Source organism: Tachysurus vachellii, chromosome 13 (genome assembly GCF_030014155.1).
Source record: "Tachysurus vachellii isolate PV-2020 chromosome 13, HZAU_Pvac_v1, whole genome shotgun sequence".
NCBI classification, from domain to species: Eukaryota; Metazoa; Chordata; class Actinopteri; order Siluriformes; family Bagridae; genus Tachysurus; species Tachysurus vachellii.
In genome coordinates, this window is record NC_083472.1 from 19,236,628 (window position 1) to 19,262,634 (window position 26,007).

General features: G+C 40.0%; 1 protein-coding gene across 4 annotated transcripts in view; it reads right to left on the bottom strand.

Moving 5' to 3' along the window:
• The window catches only part of fgfrl1a (fibroblast growth factor receptor like 1a), a 43,353-nt gene that overhangs the window by 10,247 nt on the left and 7,099 nt on the right, over nucleotides 1-26,007 (bottom strand). For 3 of the 4 annotated variants that reach the window (XM_060884496.1, XM_060884497.1, XM_060884494.1), the window contains exon 4: nucleotides 12,212-12,484. In XM_060884496.1, the coding sequence (XP_060740479.1) occupies nucleotides 12,212-12,484 (273 nt within the window). Of the gene's footprint in view, nucleotides 1-12,211; nucleotides 12,485-13,920; nucleotides 14,746-26,007 lie in introns of those variants that run through there. The other variant, XM_060884498.1, reaches the window with a different exon arrangement.

The following is a 26,007-nucleotide window of genomic DNA, read 5'->3' on the forward strand; positions in this document are numbered from 1 at the left end:
AATCCAGTGGCTATTTTTTAAATAATGTTTATGCTATACTTTGACAAATTGAACTACTTTGCAATTTTCTATAGTTGTTTAGAGAACCTTTACTAAAACCACTAATTTCAGATCATTTCATTTCATTTCAGTTCTTGGCAAACACAAGATTGTGATTCATGGGTTATGGCCACAAAACCGTTGTAGAAATCTGTAAGGAATTTGAGCTACTCCGACAGTTTAATCAACAATACAAACACAATGCATAAAAAATTTGATTTTGCATATCAAGGTCATGCCAATGAAAACAGCTTTGCAGAAGAATCGAGAGTGTACGAGTAGTTTACTGCCCCAGGACCAGGACATTATAAAGAAGTCTGAAGCTGGTAATAACCGATACATTCCATCAACACATATTTTCATCAGTGCTGTGTGGAGTTCACCCTGTTCACGTTTGAAGATGACAGGAGGAGTTGAGAGAAGGAGAGCTGGTGCCAATTCACCGCGAGACACTTTTTGTCTGACAATCAGCAACACATGTCCAAAGACTTACTCACACTCCTGAATCATGTGCTCCTATTCCCGCGTTGTGCGCGAGATGAAATAAAGTTTGAGGTTTAAGACCACATCAAAGAAAAAAAAAAAAGAAAAACGGAAATATCTACTATGCCGGTCTCACCACAGTGCTATAACTTAATCTATCTGTTGCAATGCATCATGGAGTTGTGATGGTTATGGACTTACTACAATCCCAAAATGTGCGGAAAAATATTTTCTACCCAGTCTTGATTAAACAATTCTCACAGACGCAAAAAAACAGCAGGGTTCATTTTCAAAGTTCAGACCTTGTACCATTCATTAGATGAATATGAGATTATAATATAATTAAGATTGACCCTAATCAAAATAAAAAAGGTTTATAAAAAGTGATTTTTTTCACAATATATTTAGAAACAATGCCTCACAGCTCCGGGGTCTCAATCAACAGTGGTTCGACCTTGAGCTCGGTATAATGTACAGCCTGATGAAGATGGATGCGAGTGCATTAACTCAGCGTATTGTTTATTAACAGCAAACTGATTAGTGATGCAATCAAAAGGCAAAAATAAAACAGACAATATATCATTTAAAATCTGTTATCTGAATCAGGAGGCAGGCCAAGTCGAAAACCAGGAAAGGAGACGAGGCTCAGAATTGCATGAGTAAACGGTACGAGACTTTGTGACAGCGTAAAAGAAAAGAAGGGTATAAAAAGATGCTAAAGTAAGAACAGGTGTACACGTTAGGGAACGGACCAATTACCAGATAGAGGCGGAGAACATTAAGCAAAATAAAAATATGAAGCAAAATAAATCCCATGTTAAATCTTTCACACTCAAGCATCAATAAGGAGTCATGAGACCTGGGTTACTGTCTGTCTTCATGTTCTCACCACGATGGTGAAGGAAACCTCACACTGTCCAAAAAAACTAGAAGGTGGATTAGCAACTGTAAGTGTGAATGAGCCTTACAAGCGTGCAAGCGTGCGTATGTCCCATCCTGGGTGTAAGGTGGGTATAGGCTCCAGATCCAACACAGCCCTGACCAGGATAAACCGGTTACAGTGAATGAATGAACGAATGCTATATATTTAATATTTGCATCTGAAAAGCTTACCAAAAAAAGAAACAGTCTGTACTGCAGAGTAGCAGAGTTTCTCCCTCTGCTACCCTAACTGAAGGCACAAAACGCTAATAAAACATCGCATCTGTGTTATAGAGTTTATAATAACTGTTTTTGATTATTCTACATTAGGATCAAAGTGACTGTGCCGTTTCAGAGTTTTCAAATGGAACAAACACAGCAACAAATCAGCCAACCCCCCCAAACCAAAAAAAAAAAGTAGTGCACTCCAAAAACAGAGAAGGTCACGCTAAACAAAGCGCTGTGAGACTTCAAAGGCAGCCCTGCGATGAGGCACTGTCTTCTCCTCAAACACATCTGAACTAATTGGTGCATCTATTCTCTCTGACCACACTTCACTTGTTTCCTTTTATAAAGGTTGCACCACTGTGCCGTTAGGGCTCGATAATCAGCAGCCGGTCATAGGAAGAATAGCGAGGGAGCTGAACAAAGACCACCTCTAATGAGAGAGGATTCCTCTGCTGTACCAGTCACCCAGCACCACAGAGAAAAAGCTATTATATGTCGTTAAAAGGGTGGAAACTCGGGGTAGGTGTGTAGATGTGGGGCTCAAAAGGATATAGGCGCCACCCTCTGTGTCGGCCCCCTCGTACCTCCTTAGAGAACAATAGAGGAACAAGCTTAATCCTGGCCAGCTTATAATGAGCTATAAGCTTTCCTTTCAGAGCAAAAATGCTCTCCCTTCTTCGGCCGCTAATCAGGGACAAAATGCCCCTATGCTTTTCAGCATTGCAAATCCTCGTTCCTTTGCAGGTTCCCTCTTCTCTTGTTTTGCATTTTCAAGTGTCCAAGGTTGAAGAGGAGAAGAGCTTAAGGTCCATGAGAATGGTCTGGCATCTGAATGCATGGAAGCTTTATGTTCCAAGTGGGTCTTTTGAGGCTGTACGGAGATACACAAGTTGTTGCACCGATGCATATGGGACAAAGAAAAACAAGAAGGAAGTAGAGAGCTTTTTCTACATTTTATATATATATCTATATATATATAAACCCCCACCCCATTAGAGAGCAAACTAAAGGCACTGTCTCATCTTTCTGTGATAAACAAGCTGATGTTCAGGACTTGAATTTGTCCTACGAACAACAAACACCTTCTACCTAGATGTCCTCAGGAATCCGTTGTGCACGCTTCGGCAGCAAAATACCTCAAGTGAGCCAAAGACCAAATGGGAGAAACAACAAAGAGCTGTGAATCCATGTTGATGCATGCAATACTTTTTTCCTTCTTGTCATAGTAATCTGTTAAAGTAAAATGACATTTAACTGGCATAAAGGAGAATGTTTTGTGGCCTGGCAAAATGAAACATTTTTACAAACCAAACCCCATTTTACAGTTATGCTCCCACTGGCATGTCTAAACATCTTACAGATGAAACAAATGACTTCCCAATTTATCGTGAAGAGGCAATTAGGTGTTACAAATTAACAAAGCATTCCAAGCAGTGGGGAAGATTTTCAGCAAGCAACAGGCAATATGAAACAGGCCTTGGTGTGTGAGGAACATGTGAAGTGCATTAATAAAACTTTGAAAACCACTGTTTGTTTTTTGTCTATGCCAGATGACTAACATCTTGCACGTCGTGAACCTTTGCGTCCTTCCATTGTACCCGAGTCATCTTTAGTCAATACATTTGCAATCACTGACTCAAAGGAAACCTGACGATATTCGTATTCATCTCTGCCTTTTGAACATGAATCGTATCTGACACACCTAGTCGAGATGCATTTTGCAAATTCCTGGAATGTAGATTAGACTGCACCTCCTGTCTCCTCCATCTCTCTTACTATGATGAAGCCAAGCAGAACTGTGATATGGGTTGTGTTGAGACTCTGCCTCCCCCTATTAGAGCCTTCGTAAACAGGCAGGCGTGAAATGTAATCCTGGGCATTCTACCTTCGGCTGGTCCTAGCAGCTTGAGTGCTTTGTTTGTGCTTTCCCCCTTTTCCGGATGTTTGACTGATTCCCTTTGCCAGTGCCTTTGAAACTCAAGCTTGTCCCCACCTGTAGAGGGACGAACACCATGTTTACATTATTGTGTGCTTAAAATGGCATCTTCATTTCCTCTGCCTTGCTTCCGGATGAGTAGGTCAGTAACAATACAAAAGAGGGAGGATCTGTTTGGCTTGTGGTAATGGTGCTTTGATGAAAAAAAAAAAGAAGCCTGGATCATACCCAAGCTCATCCTGACTCACAAATGAAATGTTGATTCACCGGTGATGAATATAAGGATCAGAATACATGAAGTGTTTGGATGAACACGTTTGGCGCACATGAACGTGTTAATCCTTTTCCTGAGTTTTGTCTGTTGCATATTTTGGAGGAGTGAAAGGTCATGCAAGTTTATTTATGATAAAGTCTGTCTGGTGAGCCAGTATCAAAGAAAAAAGGATTGAGTATTACACTGTAATACTGTAACTCAATAGCCTTTGAAATCTTTATTGTAAAGTCATACATTTTTACATTTGAAGGTCAGCCAGTTCTTTCCTTGTTTTCTGTTTTCATAAGCTACTATTTCTCGCTAAGTTCCTATCCGGTAAAGTGGAGTGGAGCAAAGCCATAGTTTGCACATAAACTTGTACTTGAACAAACAGAGTTGGCGAAACAATGGGTAAAAAGTAAAAAGGGCATTCTCTGTTCTCTTCCTTTCCTGCTTTTTATTCTAAATTCCTGATCCATCTTGGCCTTGCTTTGCCAAGCGTGTCATTCAGTCTCTGACAGGCCCTGAAGCCTGGCAAGCCAGTGGACACATGACCATTGAAGCTGAGCGAGATACAAACGAAGACAAATCTACTGAGAAGCCTGCCATAACAGGTTGGTTAGCACATGAAAGGAAGGCAATAGGAGGGTTTTGTATTCTTCTTTACACCCATTTCCTCTGTTCTTCCCAATTCCGTGACTATACTTATTCTCCACTTAAACCAACAAAGCTAGCTTTCTTTCTCTAAAGTAGAACCTCGTTCTCTGCCTTGTACTGAAGCTATGTAATGGCAAAGGAACAGCAGCATAAAAGAGATACTCGAATTTTATGGCAATTAAGCCAAGTTTATTGCGTAACTCAACACTGGATATCTCACTTCTGTCTTCCGTGAATTAAATTTCTCTGATCGGCTTTGAAATTCGTTTAATATCTAATCAGAAATTTCTAAGGGGGCCTGCGAAGGTCACCAGATTGGGCTGCCATGCGATCTGTTTTCTTAGGTTCTGCCCCAAGACAGCTGTGGAATCTGACACTTGTGTCAAGGAGTGCGTGGAGAAAAGAGATTAGGGAGAGCGCAGGCGGACTTTCTCATTCTCGTCACGTTCATCGACCCAACAGTGCAGAAGGACAACTTTCTTTTAAGTTCTCCTCAAAAGATTCCAGTGATGAATGCCGTGAAACATGATCTTTCGGCATGTTTCGACTTTGTTGAGCATTCCGTGCAGAACAAGAAAAAAAAAACAGCTCTGGTGAACGTTCTCACAAAATCGCTTCCAAAGATATCATGTTTGAAATTTTGGGGTTTCCGGCAGCCCAGCACATTCAGCCTTAACAGCCAGAAGGGAAGGAGAGTGTCAGGTCTGAAAATGTCAGGTCTGTTTTTACAGTTCGTGTAAATCTCTCATTTTGTTTTGGAAGACTTGAAATAATTACATTCCAGGAAAAATATTTCCCAAACCCACTCCATTTTAAGTGAGCCAGACAAATAGATAAGGATATCCACCAAGTATAGAAGTATTGATAAAGCCCTTTGTCACAAGGTTGATAAGATCAGAATGCAGACCTTATAATATCTTATCATTTTGTGCAAGAGTCTGGCCCAAAAAAATCCATAATGAGAGAAAAAACCCTTTTAGCCAATAAGCAGACAAAATGCACAAACGCCTGCAATTTTCTAGTAAAAAAAATATAAATAAATAAATAAATAAAATATATAAATAAAAAAGAAATCTTTGGTGAGGTGCCTAGAATTTCGAAACCAGCGAACTTGCTCTGCCAACTGACCACCTCAGGGCATCTTAAAGTCTTAAGGGAAACCCTGCATACAGATCACTAGATATCTCAAGCTTCAGTTTTCCTGGATTAAGATCACTACCAGATGTTGGCTGAGCAGCAGGTTTTAAGTCCCAAACTATCTCCACAAATCACTTTAAATCACCAGGGACTTCTCTGTAGCTTCCTACATGTCTTAATTTTGCAATTACTTCAAGTCACATCTGCACAGAGTTCATAAACAAAGAGAAAAAATCTAATTTATCTTGGTTGAATTATTCTGTATTTAGTATCCAGTTTATATTAGCAGGAGCCAACAAAAGCAACATGAACCATTACTGTAACAGTGTTTTCTCAAATGCTATCATATGCTGACCCTCTCTGCTGGCCACTCTTGAGGCTACCTTTTCCCATATTAGTTTAGCCAGTGATGCAGTTTCCTGCTCTGGCATAATAACCTGAACCTTATCTCCAGTTATCCTGAACAACCAGACTATAAAAATATATGATCGGCGGACACAGGGATCAGTAAACAAACAGGGATACTTTGGTGGTGTGGGGAAAAATAAATCTGTCATCATATGTGGATAACATGAATGAGTGGGTGTAGGGAGTGAAATGGAAAAAGAAACAGATCACGCTTGGAGGACATGGAGCAGTGTATGGCTGGGACCTATAAGAGGAACGAGTCATTCCCAGAGCCAGCACTGCCACTGACGGATGGATGTTAATGTCTTTCCCATCTGGCTCGAAAGAAGGGCAAGGCTACTAATGAGTCCTATCAACACTGGTCTCCAGTCCTCACTGGGACATTTGATCACTAAGCCATAAAACCCAGGGTGAACTACACAAGCAGTCCCAGTACTTCAAAAACACAATTTTTTTTTCAAGGTAACGCTAAAGCCCTGTCCACACCTATATAGATATTTTAGAAAACACTTTTTTTCTCCTAAAACAAGTTTTAGTCTCCTGTCCATACCAAAAAAGCAAAAACACTGAAAAAAAAATTTTTTTTTCCTTCAACATAACTGTGAGAACATTCATTCATTCATTCATTTTCTACTGCTTATCCGAACTACCTCGGGTCACAGGGAGCCTGTGCCTATCTCAGGCATCATTGGGCATCAAGGCAGGATACACCCTGGACGGAGTGCCAACCCATCGCAGGGCACACACACACACACACACTCTCATTCACTCACGCAATCACACACTACGGACAATTTTCCAGAGATGCCAATCAACCTACCATGCATGTCTTTGGACCGGGGGAGGAAACCGGAGTACCCGGAGGAAACCCCCGAGGCACGGGGAGAACATGCAAACTCCACACACACAAGGCGGAGGCGGGAATCAAACCCCCAACCCTGGAGGTGTGAGGCGAACGTGCTAACCACTGTAAGCCACCGTGCCTCCACTGTGAGAACATAATTGCAATAATTTTATTTTAACCTATTTTTTTAGTACCAGCCTACAACATGCAAGTATACTCATTTCCAGTCCACATGAGTCCATCTGTTTGACATATTTGATGTTGCTGTTTATCCACATTTCAATTCAATTCAATTAAAATGTATTTGTATAGCAAACTTAACAATGGACATTGTCTCAAAGAAGCTTTACAGAACATGAGAAACATGATACAAAAGTTTAATATTATGCAAAGATTAATATAAAACAAAAATTCAAGATTAGTATTAGACTTATATTTAAATGTGTTTGTATTTATCCCCAATGAACAAACCTGAGGTGACTGAAGTGACTGTGATGAGGAAAAACTCCCTTAGATGGAAGAGGAAGAAACCTTGAGAGGAACCAGACTCAAAAGGGAACCGTGTCCTCATTTGGGTGACACATTTACCTCAACATTACTAACATTTCTCCTTAACATTAACATTAACATTACACATTAACGTTTCTCTGTTATATAATACAAACATTTGTACTATGTTTCTACTTACGTTTCATATTTGCACGATTTTTCTTTGTGGAATAAATAATAAATATAATAAATGTACCCACTGTGGAATAAAGGTATATCTTATCTTATTATTCTTGAGTTCTTGTTTTACATGACAGTTTACTTAGTATTATTGGTTCGTGTTTGGCTGGGCTTCTCATGTGAGCATTTTCAAAACATTTTTACATTCGGCAGAAATATTTGGAATAATGTACTTTTGAAAATGAAGGAAGGGTAAAGTGTTTTCAAAAAATATCCAAGAACATGTGGACAAGGTTTAAGAAAAGCCGGGGGGAAGGAAAGCTTTGGAAGCTGGGGATTATTCGATGTTGCGATGTTAGGATTTAGGTCAATATTTAAAATCTTAAATCAAGATTATCTGGTGCAGTGCTTGACTTTGTGGTTCTGAAAGGTGTCCTCCATCTGGTGGTTTGAAAAGTGGTGAGAAAGAGGTGAACACTAAAACAAACGTACTTCCCTAATAAAACAAATGAAAAAGACCACAAAATGTTGGTTGAAGAAATACAGGATTCCTTCAATATTCTTCCAGTTATGTGCAAGTGTCACTGGCTGACTTCAAAGCCTGGGCCTGATTTCAGTGCAGACGTAAACAGAGGAGCTTTTGTGTGGTAAAATATAATGAAAAGGGAAAGAAAAACGTAACAATATTTATCTGAATGAGATGAAATTTAAGAGCAGGGAGAGACAGGCAAGTCGTAATTAAAAAAAAGGTGGCAATGAGTGAAAACGTGAAAATATCAAAAGAACAAACACTTGAGGTTCAGGTGCAGTCTGAACTAATTACTGAGACCACCCACAGACCTGGAGAAAGACACGGATCAACTTCCACTGCCACATTCACGGTTTATTGCTCAAATATGGTCCAATAGTTGAAAATGTGGCAGCACTTTACTTTAAATGCCTTACTTGTAACCAAATGCAAACCTTCCATAACTGCCAAAGCGGATGTGTCACGCTAGAACAATATTATTACAAGTTGGTAAGAGCATTTCTGGAGACTGTGGAATGATCTGGATTGTTATGACTGACTCCTGAAATGTTACGCAAATCCTAATAATAAATCCTGCCTTTAATTATCTGAACAAAAGAATTATTAAGAAAATGACACCTGATAAAATGCTAACATTTGCTACCTGGTAAAAACCTCTTTTTTATTGCTTTGTGTGGCTACTAATCATGTGAGCATATGACTGATGAGGACATAATGTGACTCCTTCCTCCAAGAAAAGCTTTTTCAATTCATATCAATTTAATAAGTTGTCTCTTTTGAATGTGTTTCAGCCAAGTACTAAAATACTGAAGATTTTTTTTCCTGATAGAGTCAACTGATTTGATTAGCCCCGCTTGGCTCTTAGTCATGTTGCATAACTTCAAGTTTTAGATAACCCTGAATTTTTTGTTTCCTGAGACAACTTGGAATTTATTAGTGCCTCGGTTATTGCAGGTCCTCCAGGTCATGTTTCTGCAAATCAAACTCACATCATTATTCTTAAAACTGTACATGCATCAAAAAGATGTAGTAGTGCAACCTTGATATCTTTTTTCTTATTGTAGATGCAACACAGATGTCAACAAGAGAAAGAAATGCCTGTAGACTGAGGCTTTTACTATCTGACATTGTAAAGTGATGGACACCCAAATCTTTCCAAATCATTCTGTAATGCTTTTCGGTGTAATCAACAAATCATCTAGAACAGAATGCTGCTGTGAACCACATCTTAAACCACATCTGTTTCCTTAGTGTCAGGGCAGGTTTCTAACCAGAATGCTTTTTCTAATTGGAATTCTTCTTCGTCAGATGAAAATGACTTAATGCAAAGTATTCACAAACTTTACAGAAGATACTAAAGTTCATTAAGAACACTTGTACCCCTAAGCAATTCAACAGAATTCACCAATTGGCTTCATGCTAGAATATACACTCACTGTACACCTGCACATTCAAACAATTATCCAACAGCCAATGCGTATGTCAGCAAATCAGCGCATAACATCACACAGACACGATCAAGAACTTCAATTAGTCTTAACATCATATATCAGAATGGGGGGAGAAATGATCCCAGGTAGAGTGGATGTTGGTGACAATTATGACCGGTTTGAGTGTTCAGCGTGTGATTTTCATGCACTGTCTATCACAGAATGGTGCGGAAAACAATAAACATCTTGTGAGAGTCAGTTCTATGCATGGAAATGCTTTACTGATGAGAAAGCTCAGAGGAGTATGACCAGACTGATCTGACAGGCAACTACAGTAACTCAAATAGCCGCACAATTGTGTTTAGCAGCACAGCATAAAACGCACAACATATCAAAGCTTGAGGTGGATGGGGTACCACAGCTTCCGATAGTTTCCGATAGTTAACGAAGATTCCGATAGTTGACAGAGACATCAACTGAAGCGCTTGGCCTATATTTGCATGATTAAATGCATTGTCCTTTTTGTCTGACTCAAAAACTGCACAAATGAGCAAGTGTTTGTTCATATGTTCCTAGCAAAGTGGCCAGTGATAGTATATTCTAGCATTAAAAAATGCCTCTACCCCAACCTCGACCTGGGTGATTTTCTTTCTTCCTTTTGTTCTTTCTTTCGTTCTTTCTTTCATTCTTTCTTTCATAAAGCTGCACTTTTTTGTACAGAAGTAGTCTTCCTCATGGGATCCAGACAAATGTACCTACAAGGTCAAAACTGTCACGTATTACTATCATTATGGGACATTTGTTGCCCATAATGAGATGCCCCATCCTTCTCACACACACACACACGTACGCACGCACACACACACACAAACACACACACACACATAAAATGGAGCAACAAAGACATTATGATACAAGATGGAGTTCAAGGGCCCTGACTAACCAGCATGGCGGAGACAATAATGGTGCATCAAAGCCGCCCTGGTGCAACTTGGGCGCCCAGGCACAGCAGGTGCAGCTGCTCAGCTGAAGTCATCGTGGCAGCTGCCCCCAAAACCTCTGATACATTAGGGGCTCCTGAGGGGGGATTAAAAGCCTCAAACTTCGCAACTCATTCTATACAAGAGTTTTAGCCAGAGACTCCTTGAAATTTTCTCAGCTGATAGCTGAGGTTTCTATTACCTTCACACAGCCTTTAATTTGACTCTAATTTGTCTTTCTCCCATTTTTCTTTCTGTATAACTCTATATAAAACTGCTTCTTGTTATAATGGATACTTGTGGGAACTATTAAGCATTTTAAGTGTCTACCTGAAATAGCGTCACATATGAAAACTATTTTCTCCTGGACAACAAGCAAGACTTTTAGAAGATGAGTCAGAACGTGGGCTGCACTGCATTACACATTACCACAGACAACACTAAAAGATTGCTAATGATCTACTGTATGGAGCAATACAAGCAGGCTATTCACTAGTGAGGATGTGCTCAATACCCACAATTCAGCCCCTTTTGTCTTACATTACACGAGACTTAATTGAGAACAAAATAAAAGGATAATTAACTCAGCATGGCTAATAGAAAACTGACCCTGATAGAGGCCCTCAGCAAGGCTCTCCATTTAGACTTGGCACTGCTTTCGAAAGACATTTTCCGACCCTCAAATTAGACGTTATTCGGTCCAGGAGATAGCACAGATCACTGTAAACCCACAAAACCATAGTCCTTTTTTAAAATACTGACTGTATTCTTTGTTTTTGTGATTATTTTAAAAGGCTGAGATAGCTGTTCATTTTACTCATGTTTTGAATAAAATGGCAAGTTTCAAATCTCTCAACAGGGATCAGGGTTCATGTACTCAAGAGTTCTGAGAGAAGGCTTATAGGATCACAAGACTTTCCCTGGTTCTCTACAGGGAGCCGGGCCATATAAGGCAGGGGCATTAATTGGGCAGGGGGCCAGTTTACTCATGCAATGCTCTCTGTTTTCCAGAACAGAAAACATCATCCAGTGGATGTCACACCTGAGCGACAACAATCAAACTGCCCGTAATGATAAACAGAGAGGAGGATCAAGTAATAATAATTGTGCCGGTTAACTGGATTAAGTTAGTTCTGGTTGGCTGGAACAGTGAGCTTGTGATGAGAAATTAGAGCTCTACAAGTCTGCTGAATAATTATTGATATTGATTTTCAGCTTGGGGGCACGGTGGCTTAGTGGTTAGCACGTTCGCCTCACACCTCCAGGGTCGGGGTTCGATTCCCGCCTCCACCTTGTGTGTGTGGAGTTTGCATGTTCTCCCCGTGCTTCGGGGGTTTCCTCCGGGTACTCCGGTTTCCTCCCCCGGTCCAAAGACATGCATGGTAGGTTGATTGGCATCTCTGGAAAAAATTGTCCCTAGTGCGTGAGTGAATGAGAGTGTGTGTGTGCCCTGCGATGGGTTGGCACTCCGTCCAGGGTGTATCCTGCCTTGATGCCCAATGACACCTGAGATAGGCACAGGCTCCCCGTGACCCGAGGTAGTTCAGATAAGCGGTAGAAGATGAATGAATGAATGAATGAATGAAAGATTTTTAGCTTAAATATTCAAAATACTTCTAATCTGGTGTTAAGAAGCTCTTGTGTTATACTTTTTATACTTTTATGTCTTCGTACTGGATTTTCATCAATAGACTCACCAATCACAATGAGGGTGTAGTTGATGTTGACGCTGCCAAAGCCATTGGTGGCTTTACAGTTGAATGTACCAGCATCCTCAGCCTCCACCTCTTTTATTCGCAGTGCATGATGTGTGACCCTGAAGCGCAGCCATCCACTGTGGATATTGCGGCCATCTTTGCTCCACATGATGAGGGGCGGTGGGTCGCCCTCAACGGGACACTGGAGCTTCATGGTGCGTCCGAGCCGCACCGTCTGTCTGTGCACAACCTTCTCTGAAACACGAGGAGGACCTGAGAACAGATTTCAAAACAAATGTAATTAATCATCATAGGAGTTTCACAAAATGTCTTCTTACATTGACTGGAATCATAAGCTTGTTTTTACAGGAACACAGATAAGTCTGTAGGTACATTTATAAAGATATCAGTATTCGTTTATTAGCCGTATACTAAATATATTTCATTTAACATAAGCGTAGGAGCCAGAGTACATTACCTTGTGCATTTTATCAGCAGTAGTTAAACAGAGGAAGCATAAACAGAACAGAAATGTACTCATACTCAGGCCGAAATAAATAGTCTTTGTGCCTCACTATATAGAGAGAGGCCCGGTTTGTGTCCTTCTTAACAACTCCTAGATGTGATGCCTCTGACACATGGCATCATCTAATTTGTTGCTCTGCTGGAAACTGTACCTTCTTTTAAATCCTAACATACTGTCGAGAGATTGATGCAACATGAGAACGTCAGTGATGTGGTTAACATAAATATTCAGGACTACATCTTTTCATCTGCCTGTTTTCATCTTTAAATGCATTACATCCAGCCGTATACACCAATTGGCGTAGCAGGTCTTACGAGTGTTGAGCCAGGCTTAGATTTAAGTAGCATTGGCTCGGCTCAGTGAAAGAGGTTTCCCCTGTCCCACTCACAGCCTTGCTTACTCCCTGTTAAGAGACTCAAGGCAGGAAATTGATAGTGTCACTGTTTATGTCTGCAGGGAAATTGTAACCACAGTCCCTTGTCAGCCAGCCATGTCTCCCTGGCTTGCCGCACTATGGAGGCAGCGCTGTTTGCACACTCCTTAGCTGGTGGCTCCTTCGTGGCTATAAAGGTCAAAACCTGTAAATATCGTCTACAGACGTTGCTCTTAAGGTGGGGGAGTCACCCTCAGTGATTGTTTACACAAGGCTAATGCCTTACTCTATCTGATACAGCTGAATGTTTGACAGGAAAAGCGATTTGCACAGGCACGTTTTTTCACATAAGGCGCGATTTGGAGATTTTTTTAAAAAATGATTTGAATTCAAGACAAAACTGGGATTAATAAGCAGCATTTATATTGCATCTCAATAAAATATATTCAAAATAAACGCTTGCCAAATTACTGTTAACACACCCTAAAAAGATCTGTGCTGTGCTGAGAAAGCAATAATTTATTGATTCCATCATTCACAATCATTTCAATTCATGTCTGTTGTCAACATTAAAAAAAAAAAAAAAACAGACTGTAAGACCCACAGCAAGGTGAGTGAGGCACCGCTAAAGTTAATAAGCGTAACTGACCACATTACACTCCTGTTTCTCATAGGAGGAAGTGGGTAGCTGACATTTTGACAAATGGACGAAGTGTGAAAAAGAAATTAGTTACAGGCAGGAATCTGAGGTAACCCTCCTCTCCTCTTCTCTCTTTCACTTGGCAAATGGCTTTCTCATCAGACACAAACCTCAAGTAAACCTTCCTGGTGCGCCGTTCCCCCAGATTGAATTCTCATTCTCCTTGGAAGGCTGCACGCCCACTCTTCAGGCAGATTTACGAGCGTTTTGCTCTCGGCCTTCTGTTCGGGAACGGCCTGTGGGTCAGACCCAAGGCTTCTCCTCCGTATTGGAACCTAGGGGCTGACAGCGTGGCGCGTTTCACAGATCAGAGGTGCGCCGATGAAAACAAAAGGCCCCACACTTTCACGAGCTGCTCTCAATTCTCTTCTCCTGCCTCTGTCCCAGCACAGCAACGATTAATGGACAAACCAGTGTACAGCTGTCTGGAGCTACCCGTGGCCTTTTTTTCCCCTCGCAAATGGAATGTGAGACAGAAATATCAGGAGTGCATGACAGGATGAAGATTTTTATGGTGAGAGAGTAAATCAAGCAAATCAATGAGTCTATTGGGGATAAACAAATAAGGTTTATATATTGATAGCAGTCAAATGATGCATTGTGTGTATGTGTATGTGTGTGTGGAGAAGGAATTAAGGCTGAACAGGAAGGGGAAGAACTGAAGGACTAAGTCTTTAAAGGCAGAATCTGTTTTGTCCATTTAACCTAAACACATTCCCTTCTGCTGCAGCTGACTGCGCCACAGCCTGCAGCACAATACATTAGCAGGCGTCTCTTTCCATTCAGCCCTCTGTGCTGGGGGATCTGTCTTAAAGATGCAGCCTCCCATATCTCCTTTAGCCTTTTATGGCCTGCTGGCTTAAAGGTAGCCAAACATGCATGTCTGGAATGTCCACTAATGACAGCAAAAAAGGAAAGGCCAGGATTCAGCTAGAGGCCAATATAAGTAGCATTTCACCCTTTTAACTCGGCAAAAGGAATCAAACTGAAAGATCCTTGCCAGAAATTTCTTATATACAGTATCTGCTTTAATGAGTGTTTGTTCTCAAAAGTCTGAATGAAACATTGAGCCAGAGTGATAGAGCTATTTGTTCTTAAAGAAACCTAATGCAAAATATTTTTGTTGGCAACATCATGATCACCGGAGACACTCCGGAGCTCAAAAGTACATTTGATTAAACTTTCCGTAAAGTGCCAGTTTTTTTTTTTTTTTTTTACCTCCATGAAAAGGCCTGTGACAAAAGAGGAGATCGAGATCCTTCATCCTGGCTCAACTTCCTATGTCTTGTTTCAAAATTGCTGTTGCGATGCCAATCCAAACTTTATTATTCACCAAAATGGAAGAACAACGATATTAATAGCCACTTATTCGCACATTTATTAGTAATAGGCGCTTCAAGATTGTTCTGATTCAGGTCCAAAAAAAAAAAAAACAGTACATAAGTTCCTCAGCTAAAATCATACATAATCTTACATTAATCAGCAAATACTGAAGAAGTTCCATTGCTTGACGTTTTGCCTAAATTCTGAACCAATTAGAAAAATTTGTTAGATTTTTGTTTAGTTATTATTATTATTATTATTATTATTATTATTTATTTTTAGGGATGGTATGTGGCCACGGGAGTGTAAATGAATTCCAATGAATGATTTACATTATGCTTTCAAACCATCTGGATATAAATGCCATGATTTCCCAGACTGACACAATAGGGCTGAGATTACATGAGCACTCTCGCATATTTGAGCAACCTTGCATAAAATGAAACCCAAGCTGAAATGCGCGAGTCAGTAGGGACAAATCGCCTTTATGTTTCCTGCTATGATCGAAATTAAAGAGCGTTAAGGAAACAATGTCTGGAGAATTTGCAACCCATAAATACACTTCAGGCCCTGGTGAGTTTGAGGATCTAACTATGTCTTAAACACCCTGTTCCACAAGCTTCAACTATTCCAAATGGTTTACCGACGTGGGACAAAAATGGTGAGAAGCCAAAATTGAGTTGTTTGTAAGTATGAAAGATTGAGTAAGGGTCTCCCTCCAATAAGTGTTGGAATGAGGGGGTTTTGGGATGAGGTTTTGTGGGCCAACAATTACATGGCAAATCCCAAATAGACCACCGTGGAGAGCACAGAGCGTTTAGACTCCTCTCTTCGGAAGACTGATGGAGCCTTTCATACACACTCCATTTCAAATAAATACAATGCGCTAGAGAACAAAACTGGTCATTATAAAGAGTGGGACTAGCTATCATTTATAAAAGGATTAAGACATCTATTAATCTGACATTTGAAAAATGCACAAGTAGAACACAAAAAAAATGAAAATGATCATGTCAAGAAAGTACAAAAATAAACTAACAAGATTCAAATGGTATTTTGTGGTTTTCTCTGTTGAGTCTATATTTCCTGCCCTACTGTTATAGAGTGTTAAGAATCGTTTCCAAAATGAATTCTATGGAGCATCAGTGCAGACGGTATTCTATTAGTCATATATCTGGTCAGTGTTAACTTGTAAAATGTGGGTCAATAACATGTCAAGGAAGGTGTGTGCTCCGTCTCCAGCTCCACCAGAGTGGTCCCTTGCTCTCATTCCTTCTGTCCTGTATTGCCTTTGTTGCTGTCGTTGCCTCGGGTGACAAGTGAGAATGATAACAATAACCCATTTACACATGCCACACTCAATTCACCCAGACAGGTAAAGAGCACCCATTTCCCCAGCTGTCAATAGGTCAATTGCTACCAATTGCTAAGCATGACAGTTAACACTACCCTGAGGCTCATGGTTGCATATGTTTACACTAGTCTCGGTTCTTCAGACACCTTCCATTGTATTACTGGGCTTAATGACATGCATTATGAAATGTATATACATAATCTAACAGGTAAGTATCTCCGGCTGACCAAAACAATATGTGATTAATGATCTGATGCGAGAAAGATACAGAAGCAGCCACAGAATTACAATACATCTTCATTCAGTCAAACAAGTGAAGAGGCCACACCTCCACTGCTGATACCAACCATCATAGGCCACACCTCCAACGCTGACACCAATCATCATAGGCCACACCTCCACCGCTGACACCAACCATCATAGGCCACACCTCCACTGCTGACACCAATCATCATAGGCCACACCTCCACTGCTGACACCAAACATCATAGGCCACACCTCCACTACTGACACCAAACATCATAGGCCACACCTCCAATACTGACACCAACCATCATAGGCCACACCTCCACTGCTGACACCAACCATCATAGGCCACACCTCCACTGCTGACACCAATCATCATAGGCCACACCTCCACTGCTGACACCAAACATCATAGGCCACACCTCCACTACTGACAAAAACCATCATAGGCCAAACCTCCACTGCTGACACCAACCATCATAGGCCAAACCTCCACTACTGACACCAACCACCATAATGTTTTTTTTTAAGGCGGTTGAGTGGTGGGAAAAGTGTGGTTTTGCTTGTGGCTCTCTCTGCCACTGCTCCTCAGAGGCACACACACAAACTGTTCTGGGAACCTCGGGACCAGAAGCCAGTAGGGTGTTGGGCGCTGAGCGGATCAAGTTGCCACGCTGGCCAGTCAGCAAATTCTGCAAAGCTTTTAAAGTTCCAGTTACTTTTTTGCCTTTCAGAACGGCAGTGAAATCTACTTATATTGAGAACACAGGAGTTACCCTACAACACAACTCGTTCAATTATTATGAAAACTATAAGGGTGATGACTGAGCCAGATGTTATTGTGTTAACAGATGAAGAGGATGATTTAGTTCTAAACATCTGGCTCTGGATCTCACTTATTCCATTACAAATTTCTTAAATTTAATTATCACTAATTCAATGCCTTCCAAGAGGGTCAGTAGTAACCCAAGTTTCCCTGTAGACGTGCAAAGACAAACAATACCTCATACATGCCTGAAGGAGGCTGTTAAGTCATACATACTGGTTTCATGAAGAGACACACACTCATGATTGCATCACCCTAATCAACAGTGGGAAAGAGAAACTAGGCCACTTTTCTCAACATGATTATCATTTCTTAAACTCCAGGTTACAGATCACCTGCTCAGAAGCCTGAATCTCACCTTTCTCAGAAAATCTAATTGGACAAATACAGCTGTCTGAGATCTCAATAAGTAACATATTGTCTGTCCAAGCCAAGAAAATCCCCCTGCCCTATCAGCACTAGGGACGTAACCAAGTACAAGAACATTATTCGAAAAGAACCGACACTGTGATGGTACGGACATGAACGGGAGCATTTTTTTAAGAAAGCATACCAGAAAGATTCACCAGGCAATAAACTGATGATTCTAGAGAGGGCTAGCTTACATATAGTATACAGCATAACTATATACTCATATATCTATATACTACATGATTTATCATATAGAGAATAATTTACATCTCTGCTACAGTGAACAATATTGCAATTATTTTAAATAAGATAAAAAATCCTGATTCAAAATGGTCTTTGATGATATAATGGAACTGATTAGAAATCACTCCTACAGTATATAAGCTCTGAAATGAAAACATCATGCTAGAGGGAAAAAAAAGATCTGCTATGCCTTAGAGTAATAGGACATGTCAAGAAAATGAAAGACTAGTCCTAACATCATTAAAGCTACCAACCTGACTGAGTCCAGATTTCCTTTATCCTAAAAGACATAAACTTTTGTACTACCTTGTATAATAACCACAGGTTCACTGGAAACAAAGGGTCATCTGTCCTTCCAAATTAACCCTGGATTGCACCTGTCTTTTTCGGTACGAGTGTGAATTAAAAAAAAAAAAAAAGAGACATTGCAATAAAGTCTGAAAAGCAATGAAAAATAGTTTTAAAGGCATTGATTTTTTTTTTTTAGCTGACAAGCCAAAAACCTGAAGGAGTTTTTAATGGACAACATACTTGCAGAGGTTATAAAGATTTTATGGGAACTCAATGGATGAAAACTTGGGCCTGGATGACAATCATCCAGATGTATTGGAATTAAAATGAGAGCCTGAAAAAATATAGAGAATTCCCAGATCCATAGTCAGTGCTGGAAAATCGCTGGGAAGACGAGCTTCTTGTTGCATACGTGCAAAAAAAAGTGTTAAAGTACACATCTTGGTTTACTCATGGCTGCTGCAGGGGTTTTATGTTTCACAAAAGGGAGATAAAAATGATCTAGTCCAGGAGCAACGTTCACCTTGAGTGGACTCCGTGATAGTGGCGTCAGAGATGAAGATTTTGACTCATGATAGTAGAAATTCTGGCGTTCCTGCCTAGACGATTTGTGTATACAACCATTTACGTTCTATCTCTGGTTTGTACAAGTGAGAAAAAAAATGGACAAAGGAACTTTGTTCAGGCAGTATGTGCAAATTGCAAACTAAACGGCTTTATATCAGGCAAATATACTGTCAGTGAAACACGCATGCATGTAAGCCCTTTGGCAGTCCGGATGCTAATTCCACTCGGCCGCTCAGACAAACAGCTCACACAGGCACAGAATATCTAAGTATCTAAGAGTATCTAAGACACACACACACATGTTTGTCTTTCTATCCTTGTGAGGGCCTGTGTTTTCCTCATTGGGTTCCAAAAAATTCAGTCAAAACTATGAGATATTTCTATTCTTATGAAGATATTTGGTTCCAAATGCATATACATACATATATATATAAAACAAAGTAAGAAAAACAGAGGGCTATAAATGGTCACCAACTGCACCGCAGACTGCACACTCATCTTCAGCATCGTTGCTCTGGACCCTTTTACAATACTGCTCGTGAACCTTTTCCGTATTGTTACCGAAAACTCCGTCTGGAATCAGGAAGACGACGAATAGCATGGCTTGTGTGCTGTATAGTTGCGAAATATGTGCCTTTGGTTTAAATGATGGCTCGAGGTTAGGACAAAGGTCAAGGTGAGGATTAGGATAAATGGCAGAAAAACTGCAGCGATGACAAGAGTTTGAAGGAGCCAGAAATTGTCTTTAAGTAGATGCCATGTGCTAATGGAAAAAGAAAAGCTAAGAGTAGATGCCATGTGCTAGTGCGGTCAAATTTCAAAACGAGTACATGTCAGAGAGTAAGTGAGTGAGACAGAGAGAAAGAGAGAGAGAGAGAGAGAGAGAGAGAGAGAAAGAATGTGTGTGAGAGAGAGAGAGAGAGAGAGAGAGAGAAAGCAAGAGAGAGTGTGTGTGTGAGAGAAAGAATGTGAGACAGAGAGAGAGAGCGAGAGAGAGAGAGAGAAAGCAAGAATGTGAGACAGAGAGAGCGAGAGAGAGCGAGAGAGAAAGAGAGAGAGAGAGAAACGCTCAGACAAAATGTGTAATGAAAATTAAAATAAGATGAAGAACAAACAGTCTGCCATGCTGAATGCAGGTCATATCTCCACAGCTAATGTTTAACTACAGCTGCCTCCGGTGTGCTGATAAAAACCGATGTGCGTTCGGCTGCTCACACTCCTCCATGGCCTTATCCAGCACACAGGCCACTACCTCTCGCCCTCGTAGGTGGCCAGCACCTGCAATAGCTCTCTCTGGTAATCAACTGTCAATATTTGATTATTCGACCCCCTGCATTTGCCCTGCAGAAATTAAACACAGGTTAAGTGGAAGGCATCAGCTGCTTATACAGCTCTGCTTTACCTTTGCTTAAGAAACAACCTTGAGATAAACAGCAGTTTGTTTTTTGGCAAAGTTTGGCAAAATTAGCCTTTGCGACACTCAGGGTCTTAGGAACGGTCCTTATTTCTAAAAATTAGGAAAACAAGGTGGCTATTAAGATAATGATAAAGGTTCTATAAAATTATCCCTACTAGATTTGCCTTTGCCAGTCCAAACTCTGTTGTAAGCAAAGCATTTGCATGCATCAGCCTTTGTAGGTCTTCAATTTTACGTCAGCAAGAAGAATTGGCACAACAAGAACTTAGAAAGCTTATCGGATATCAGTTTAAATATGCAGCTAATCCTCTGCAATGGGATACTGAAGGAAAACAACTTTCTAGTAATACCTAACAATTACATTACGTTTTGTTTCATCTAATAATTACATACTTAATTAATTAATCAATGAATTAACTAATAAAACATGAATTAATATTCTTCTTATTTTCAGGGAGTGCAGTAATTGTACTCCATGACTACGCTTATGTATTATGCAAATATATTTACTTCAATATTACTGAATACTTACTTATACAGTTTGTATAACCCTGAAGTACTTCACAGACTTGCTCATGCTACATAAAGGATTGGTCTGAAGATGGAGAAGCCAATTGATTGTGGTGTTAAACTTGAAAATACCTTCAAGTTTGGGGGTTTTGCTCATTTGCTAATTTCACATAACTGACTATTTCTTTTTTCAAACTATTAATTAAAAAATATATATAAATAATTGCATTTCAGTAGCTAATGTAAATTGTCTAGGCATGTCTACAGTAAATATGAAATATTAACATGATAAATGACTTCTGATTAATTTATCAGCAAACTACAAAACAGGAGTCATTTCTATGACCAGCAAAATCTACCCGAAACGGAATAATGTTTTCAGGCAAAACGTCATAGTTGCTTATGACATCTTTTAAAAAATAATACAAGCTAATTTTCACATGAAAAAATGAACTTTTTCATACTTTTACCTACTTTTTTTTTTTTTACTTTGGCTTCCACTTTTAACTAACTCACATTTGGACACATTATCTGTACTATCACTTGTAGAATTTCTCAGTATTTTTTCCCACCTTACTCCATGCTTACTCCATGGTTCTTGAAGCAGGGTATGTGAAGCAAAGCCAGAGGCGTTTGCTATTTTCTAATTTTGTTACAGCGGTGGAACTTATGGCCCACTTTAAATAATGTGAAACTGGAATGTAATGACATTAATAAATGTGGGTGAAAAGTTCAATGGAAAACAAAAAGCACTCTTTTCCCAAATAGCCGCTAATTTAAATAACAAGCCTAATTGATCAAAATAGTTTGTTTGTATACTAAACTAGTCCTGTGAGAGTTTGGGAATATTTTTTTTTCGGTGAACGGTGTCTCTTACTGTAGAAAAGTTTGAGAAACTTTGCCGTAGTTTAATCTTGGAAAACAGTTGGGGCTAAATCTGTTGCACTGCAAACCCTGATGACTGTGGGGCATCTATTAAAAACACATTCACTCTTCACAATAGGCAGCTACTCATGACCTGACAACTTAATCCAGTACAATTAGCCTTAGCCTACAATGCTACCTCAGGATAGACTAGAGAAAGCCATTTGCTGCTGCACTCAGAACCTTCGGCTGCCATTCATGCCCTCTGTCGAAATCTTTCTTCTTTCTTTATCCTCCTCCTTTACTCCTTTTCTCTGCAGCCTCCCACATTCCATGCCGTGCCTCAGCCATGACTAACTCAATTTGCTCCTGCAGATCTCTGTCAGAAACGGTTTCGTCCACACGTTCCGCAGGCAACTGCTGGAGGCTAAAGACACGCTGTGCCGCGCTGGCCAGTGGAAACAATCTGACATCTAATACTGAGGTATAATGTTGACTGGGACATTTGGTCATACAGACTTGATGTTGTAAGTAAAGCTATTAGCCTGGTCATGGGGAGGGCCGGAGAACATTCCAGCCTAAGCGTTTGAAATCAGAAATTGGCAGCTGTGGATAGAGCAATGATGTTTTGACACTTGGATTGTGTGCAAGGTACAGGTACAGGGCTTGCATATATGTTCTGGATATATAAAACTGGAAAGGAAACAGGAAATGGCAAGATGATGCAATACGGTTTTTGAGGAAGGCATTTACAGCTCTAAGTTTTTGTAAAGGGGCCCTGGATACCTGAAGTACCTGGATAAAATTACACATGTAGCACTTCCATCAGAGCTTTGCCAGGCTCCCATCCCCCGGTTTCGCCTCATATTCATTGTGGCGCCACGGGAGAAGAATACCCTGACCCGAGAGTCGAGGCCAGGCCCTACAAAGTGTCCATTGAAAGTCGCGCCACTCACGTGGCCAGCAATCCTGGAAGATTGTCTCTAATGAATCAGTCGTCATAGCACTTGTACCTGTCAGTACATGCTGAAATGTTGCCCCTTTGCACTGCACAGATCTGCTGTCTGCCTTTACAGCTATTTCCCTTTCTGTAGCAGTCACGCCAAGGGTCACTCTTTCACCTTTCCTTCACTTTTCTGCCGCTACAAGCCGTCGTTTCACGTGTCCCTTTCTGCTCTAAGCGTGGCGATCATGAGTGAGCCAGGATACAGCTAAGCCGTTATATTTCAGTAGTGGCCTAGTAAGAAAATGGAACATGGCCATGAATCACACTTTGATGAAACTAAGAACAGCATTCTGGACTATTATAAATATTTAAATAAACAGGTAAAATTCAAGTAATTATTAGCAGTCTTATGGTTAATTGACATTTCAGAGAATATAGTTATAACATTAACCAACTACCTAAATAATATCCTTATATTTTCTTACATTTATATTTTTTATTTTTTCAAAAAAAAAAAAAAAACAACATTTGTGTTCTATGGACTCCTGGATCTTAGGTTGAATCCCCAAATCCCTTTTACTGTCTTAATTTCAAGCAAATTGGTTGATTTTGTAAGGCTAATTTACTCTGCAAGAGAGAGAAAGTTGTGTAGTGCAAGTCAATACAGTTTAGTGCACAATGAATTTGAGGTTGCATAATTGACACCGGCACGTGTTAGCAGAGAACTCATCTCATCTCAGGCCAGATCTTTCATGGGTATGAGAGACAAACTAGAGCCAACAGCAATTGAGGACTCCCACAGGTGCAAGCGCATTCATTCCAGAACTCTCTTTCCCGGGAATGGAGGAGAGAAATAGAGAAAGAGAGAAAGAAAGAGTGAGAGATAGAGAGAGAGAGAGAGAGAGAAGACTACACAATTCTGCAGATGCCATTTATGTGGTGTGTGCTTCCCATGGCCAAAGTATAAGCTCCATGTTTGTGGACTGGCAAAGCTTATCCCGTGCCAGAACTATGCGGCTCTCACACTCATGCTTGCCATCCCGTCGGATTCCCAGGGGCCCGAGCCACTCCCACAACTCTCACACACTTTACACATTCCAACTGCTGGGCTCTGACCTCAACAGCTGGCTATGCTTTTCAGTGGAGCGACAGAAGAAAAACTGAGAAGCCACTGACATTCGATGTTCGCTGTGCTCCACCGTTAATAAGTTAAATAAATAAATAAACAAATACACCTGATTCAGAACTATTACACAAACAGAAAAGGATTACAACAAAAGACACCATTAAAACAATTACAAACAGGTGGCTCGACATAATGTTACCACATGTGTACGTGCAAGGATGCAAGAAAATCACCTGCCGTGTTAAAAGCGCTTTTAATCCTTTGTTTTGAGATGCTCTGGAAATTAAAGCCAATCACAGCATCGCATGCATGCATGTACATATGAGCATGTATGGCCTTGAAAAGGAGATGCTTGGAATGGATGAATATATCATGATGCCTGTAGAACAAAAAGACAACACGCTATTAACGTGGCAGCAGGTTACGTCCCCTATAGGCTTAAAAACATTGTGCAAACAGCTGAGCGGGCATAGCACAAGCTCTCCATCTACAGTGTAACACTTTGGGGTAAATATCTCTGGTTTATGGTTCCAACTGACAGGCATTCCTATGTAGCTCCTGAGTAAGTGACTGAGGCTCCTACAAAATGCTGAAATTTCTCTTGAAGAAATGAAGCACGAGTGGGATTAAAATATAAAATGGGCTTTAATAATTTGTTCAAATTATTTGAGTATAGATTTGATGACTTTCCATTCAAAAGCTTAACTTTTGTAGTTACATTTACTACCAGAGGCCACAAAATGGATTTTGTGAAGTTTTAGGGGTGTGATTTTAAATTTCATTGTCAAGTTTCACACCAGTTACTTACAAAAGTTACTAAAAATGAATACATGTTTATATCTTTAAAGTAAATGGAGATACAGAACCTGTTTCTCCTCCCTGAGATGCTGAAGTGGTTGTTCAAAAGTACTGTATATAAAATGGAAGGGTGTCATCTTCAACAACTAAAATTTGATGAACACAGGTAAAAACATTGCACAATGAAAGCCAAAAGTGTCAGATTTATTTTAGAAACATAATCCAACTACTCAAATATTCGAGATATTATTTTAAATGTGTATAGTGACATTCTGGATGTTTACTAGACCAAAGGACCTTTTTTTTTATTAGATTTTTAAAATTATTTTATTAAATTCAAGCTTTATTTATACTTTGATTTGTTTTTGAGTTAAAGAGATTCAGATTTAATTCACTGAATTTAATTCAGATGAAGTTAATAATAAATAGTATACCTTTGATAACACAAGGTTGGGATTACCACCACTTTATCACAAACATAAATATAATAAAATTACACAGGTGCTCCTTTGCTTCGAGGACCCCTAGCTGCCAGCATCCGGCTTTGAGAAGCTCAGCTTTAAAGAAGTTATAAAGACAATAACAAAGCGCAAAGCGGTACCAAGCACCTGTGCTTAGTTTAACATACCTTTGACCCTCAGGCTTATGTAGAAGCTAGTCCAGGTATACTGCTTTGTTTAATTTGTTAATTGACTCATTTCTGACTGCATTAATCCATAAGAACACAAACAATCGTGTTTTTGATGTCATTAGTTGACTTCCTTTCCCAGAATTGTACGGCACTTGTTAAGTAAGTTATTAATATGAAACTGAAAAAGTTGATAATGTGTGAACATGTGAAAATACTCGTACGGACTGCAGCACAGACCGCAAACGCAGAGAACATTTTTCTTATAATGGCAACTCACAGCTGTGTTTGAGTCGCAAATACATGCAACCACAAGTGAAATTCTCATATAATGAACTGACATGATTTCATGATAAGTTAAAAATGTGTCAAAGTCCTTTGGGATTGTGGGAGAGTGTATAACAGTTGATGCATATATTTTGCATCAGAGGCCTGGAAGTTGTCTGGTTAAGAGTCCGAAGCCAGTAGAATTCAAAAAGTCCCCAGCGCCCTGCGTTAGAGTTTGTAGGAAACTCTTACACTGATAACTCTCCTGTCTAACCTTCAACATTTGCAACTTTTTACAAATGCCGATCTGTGTTAACTGCTGAGATGTGTAGACTGATGTGCAAAGCCCCCCCCCCCCCCCAAAAAAAAAAAAAAAAAAA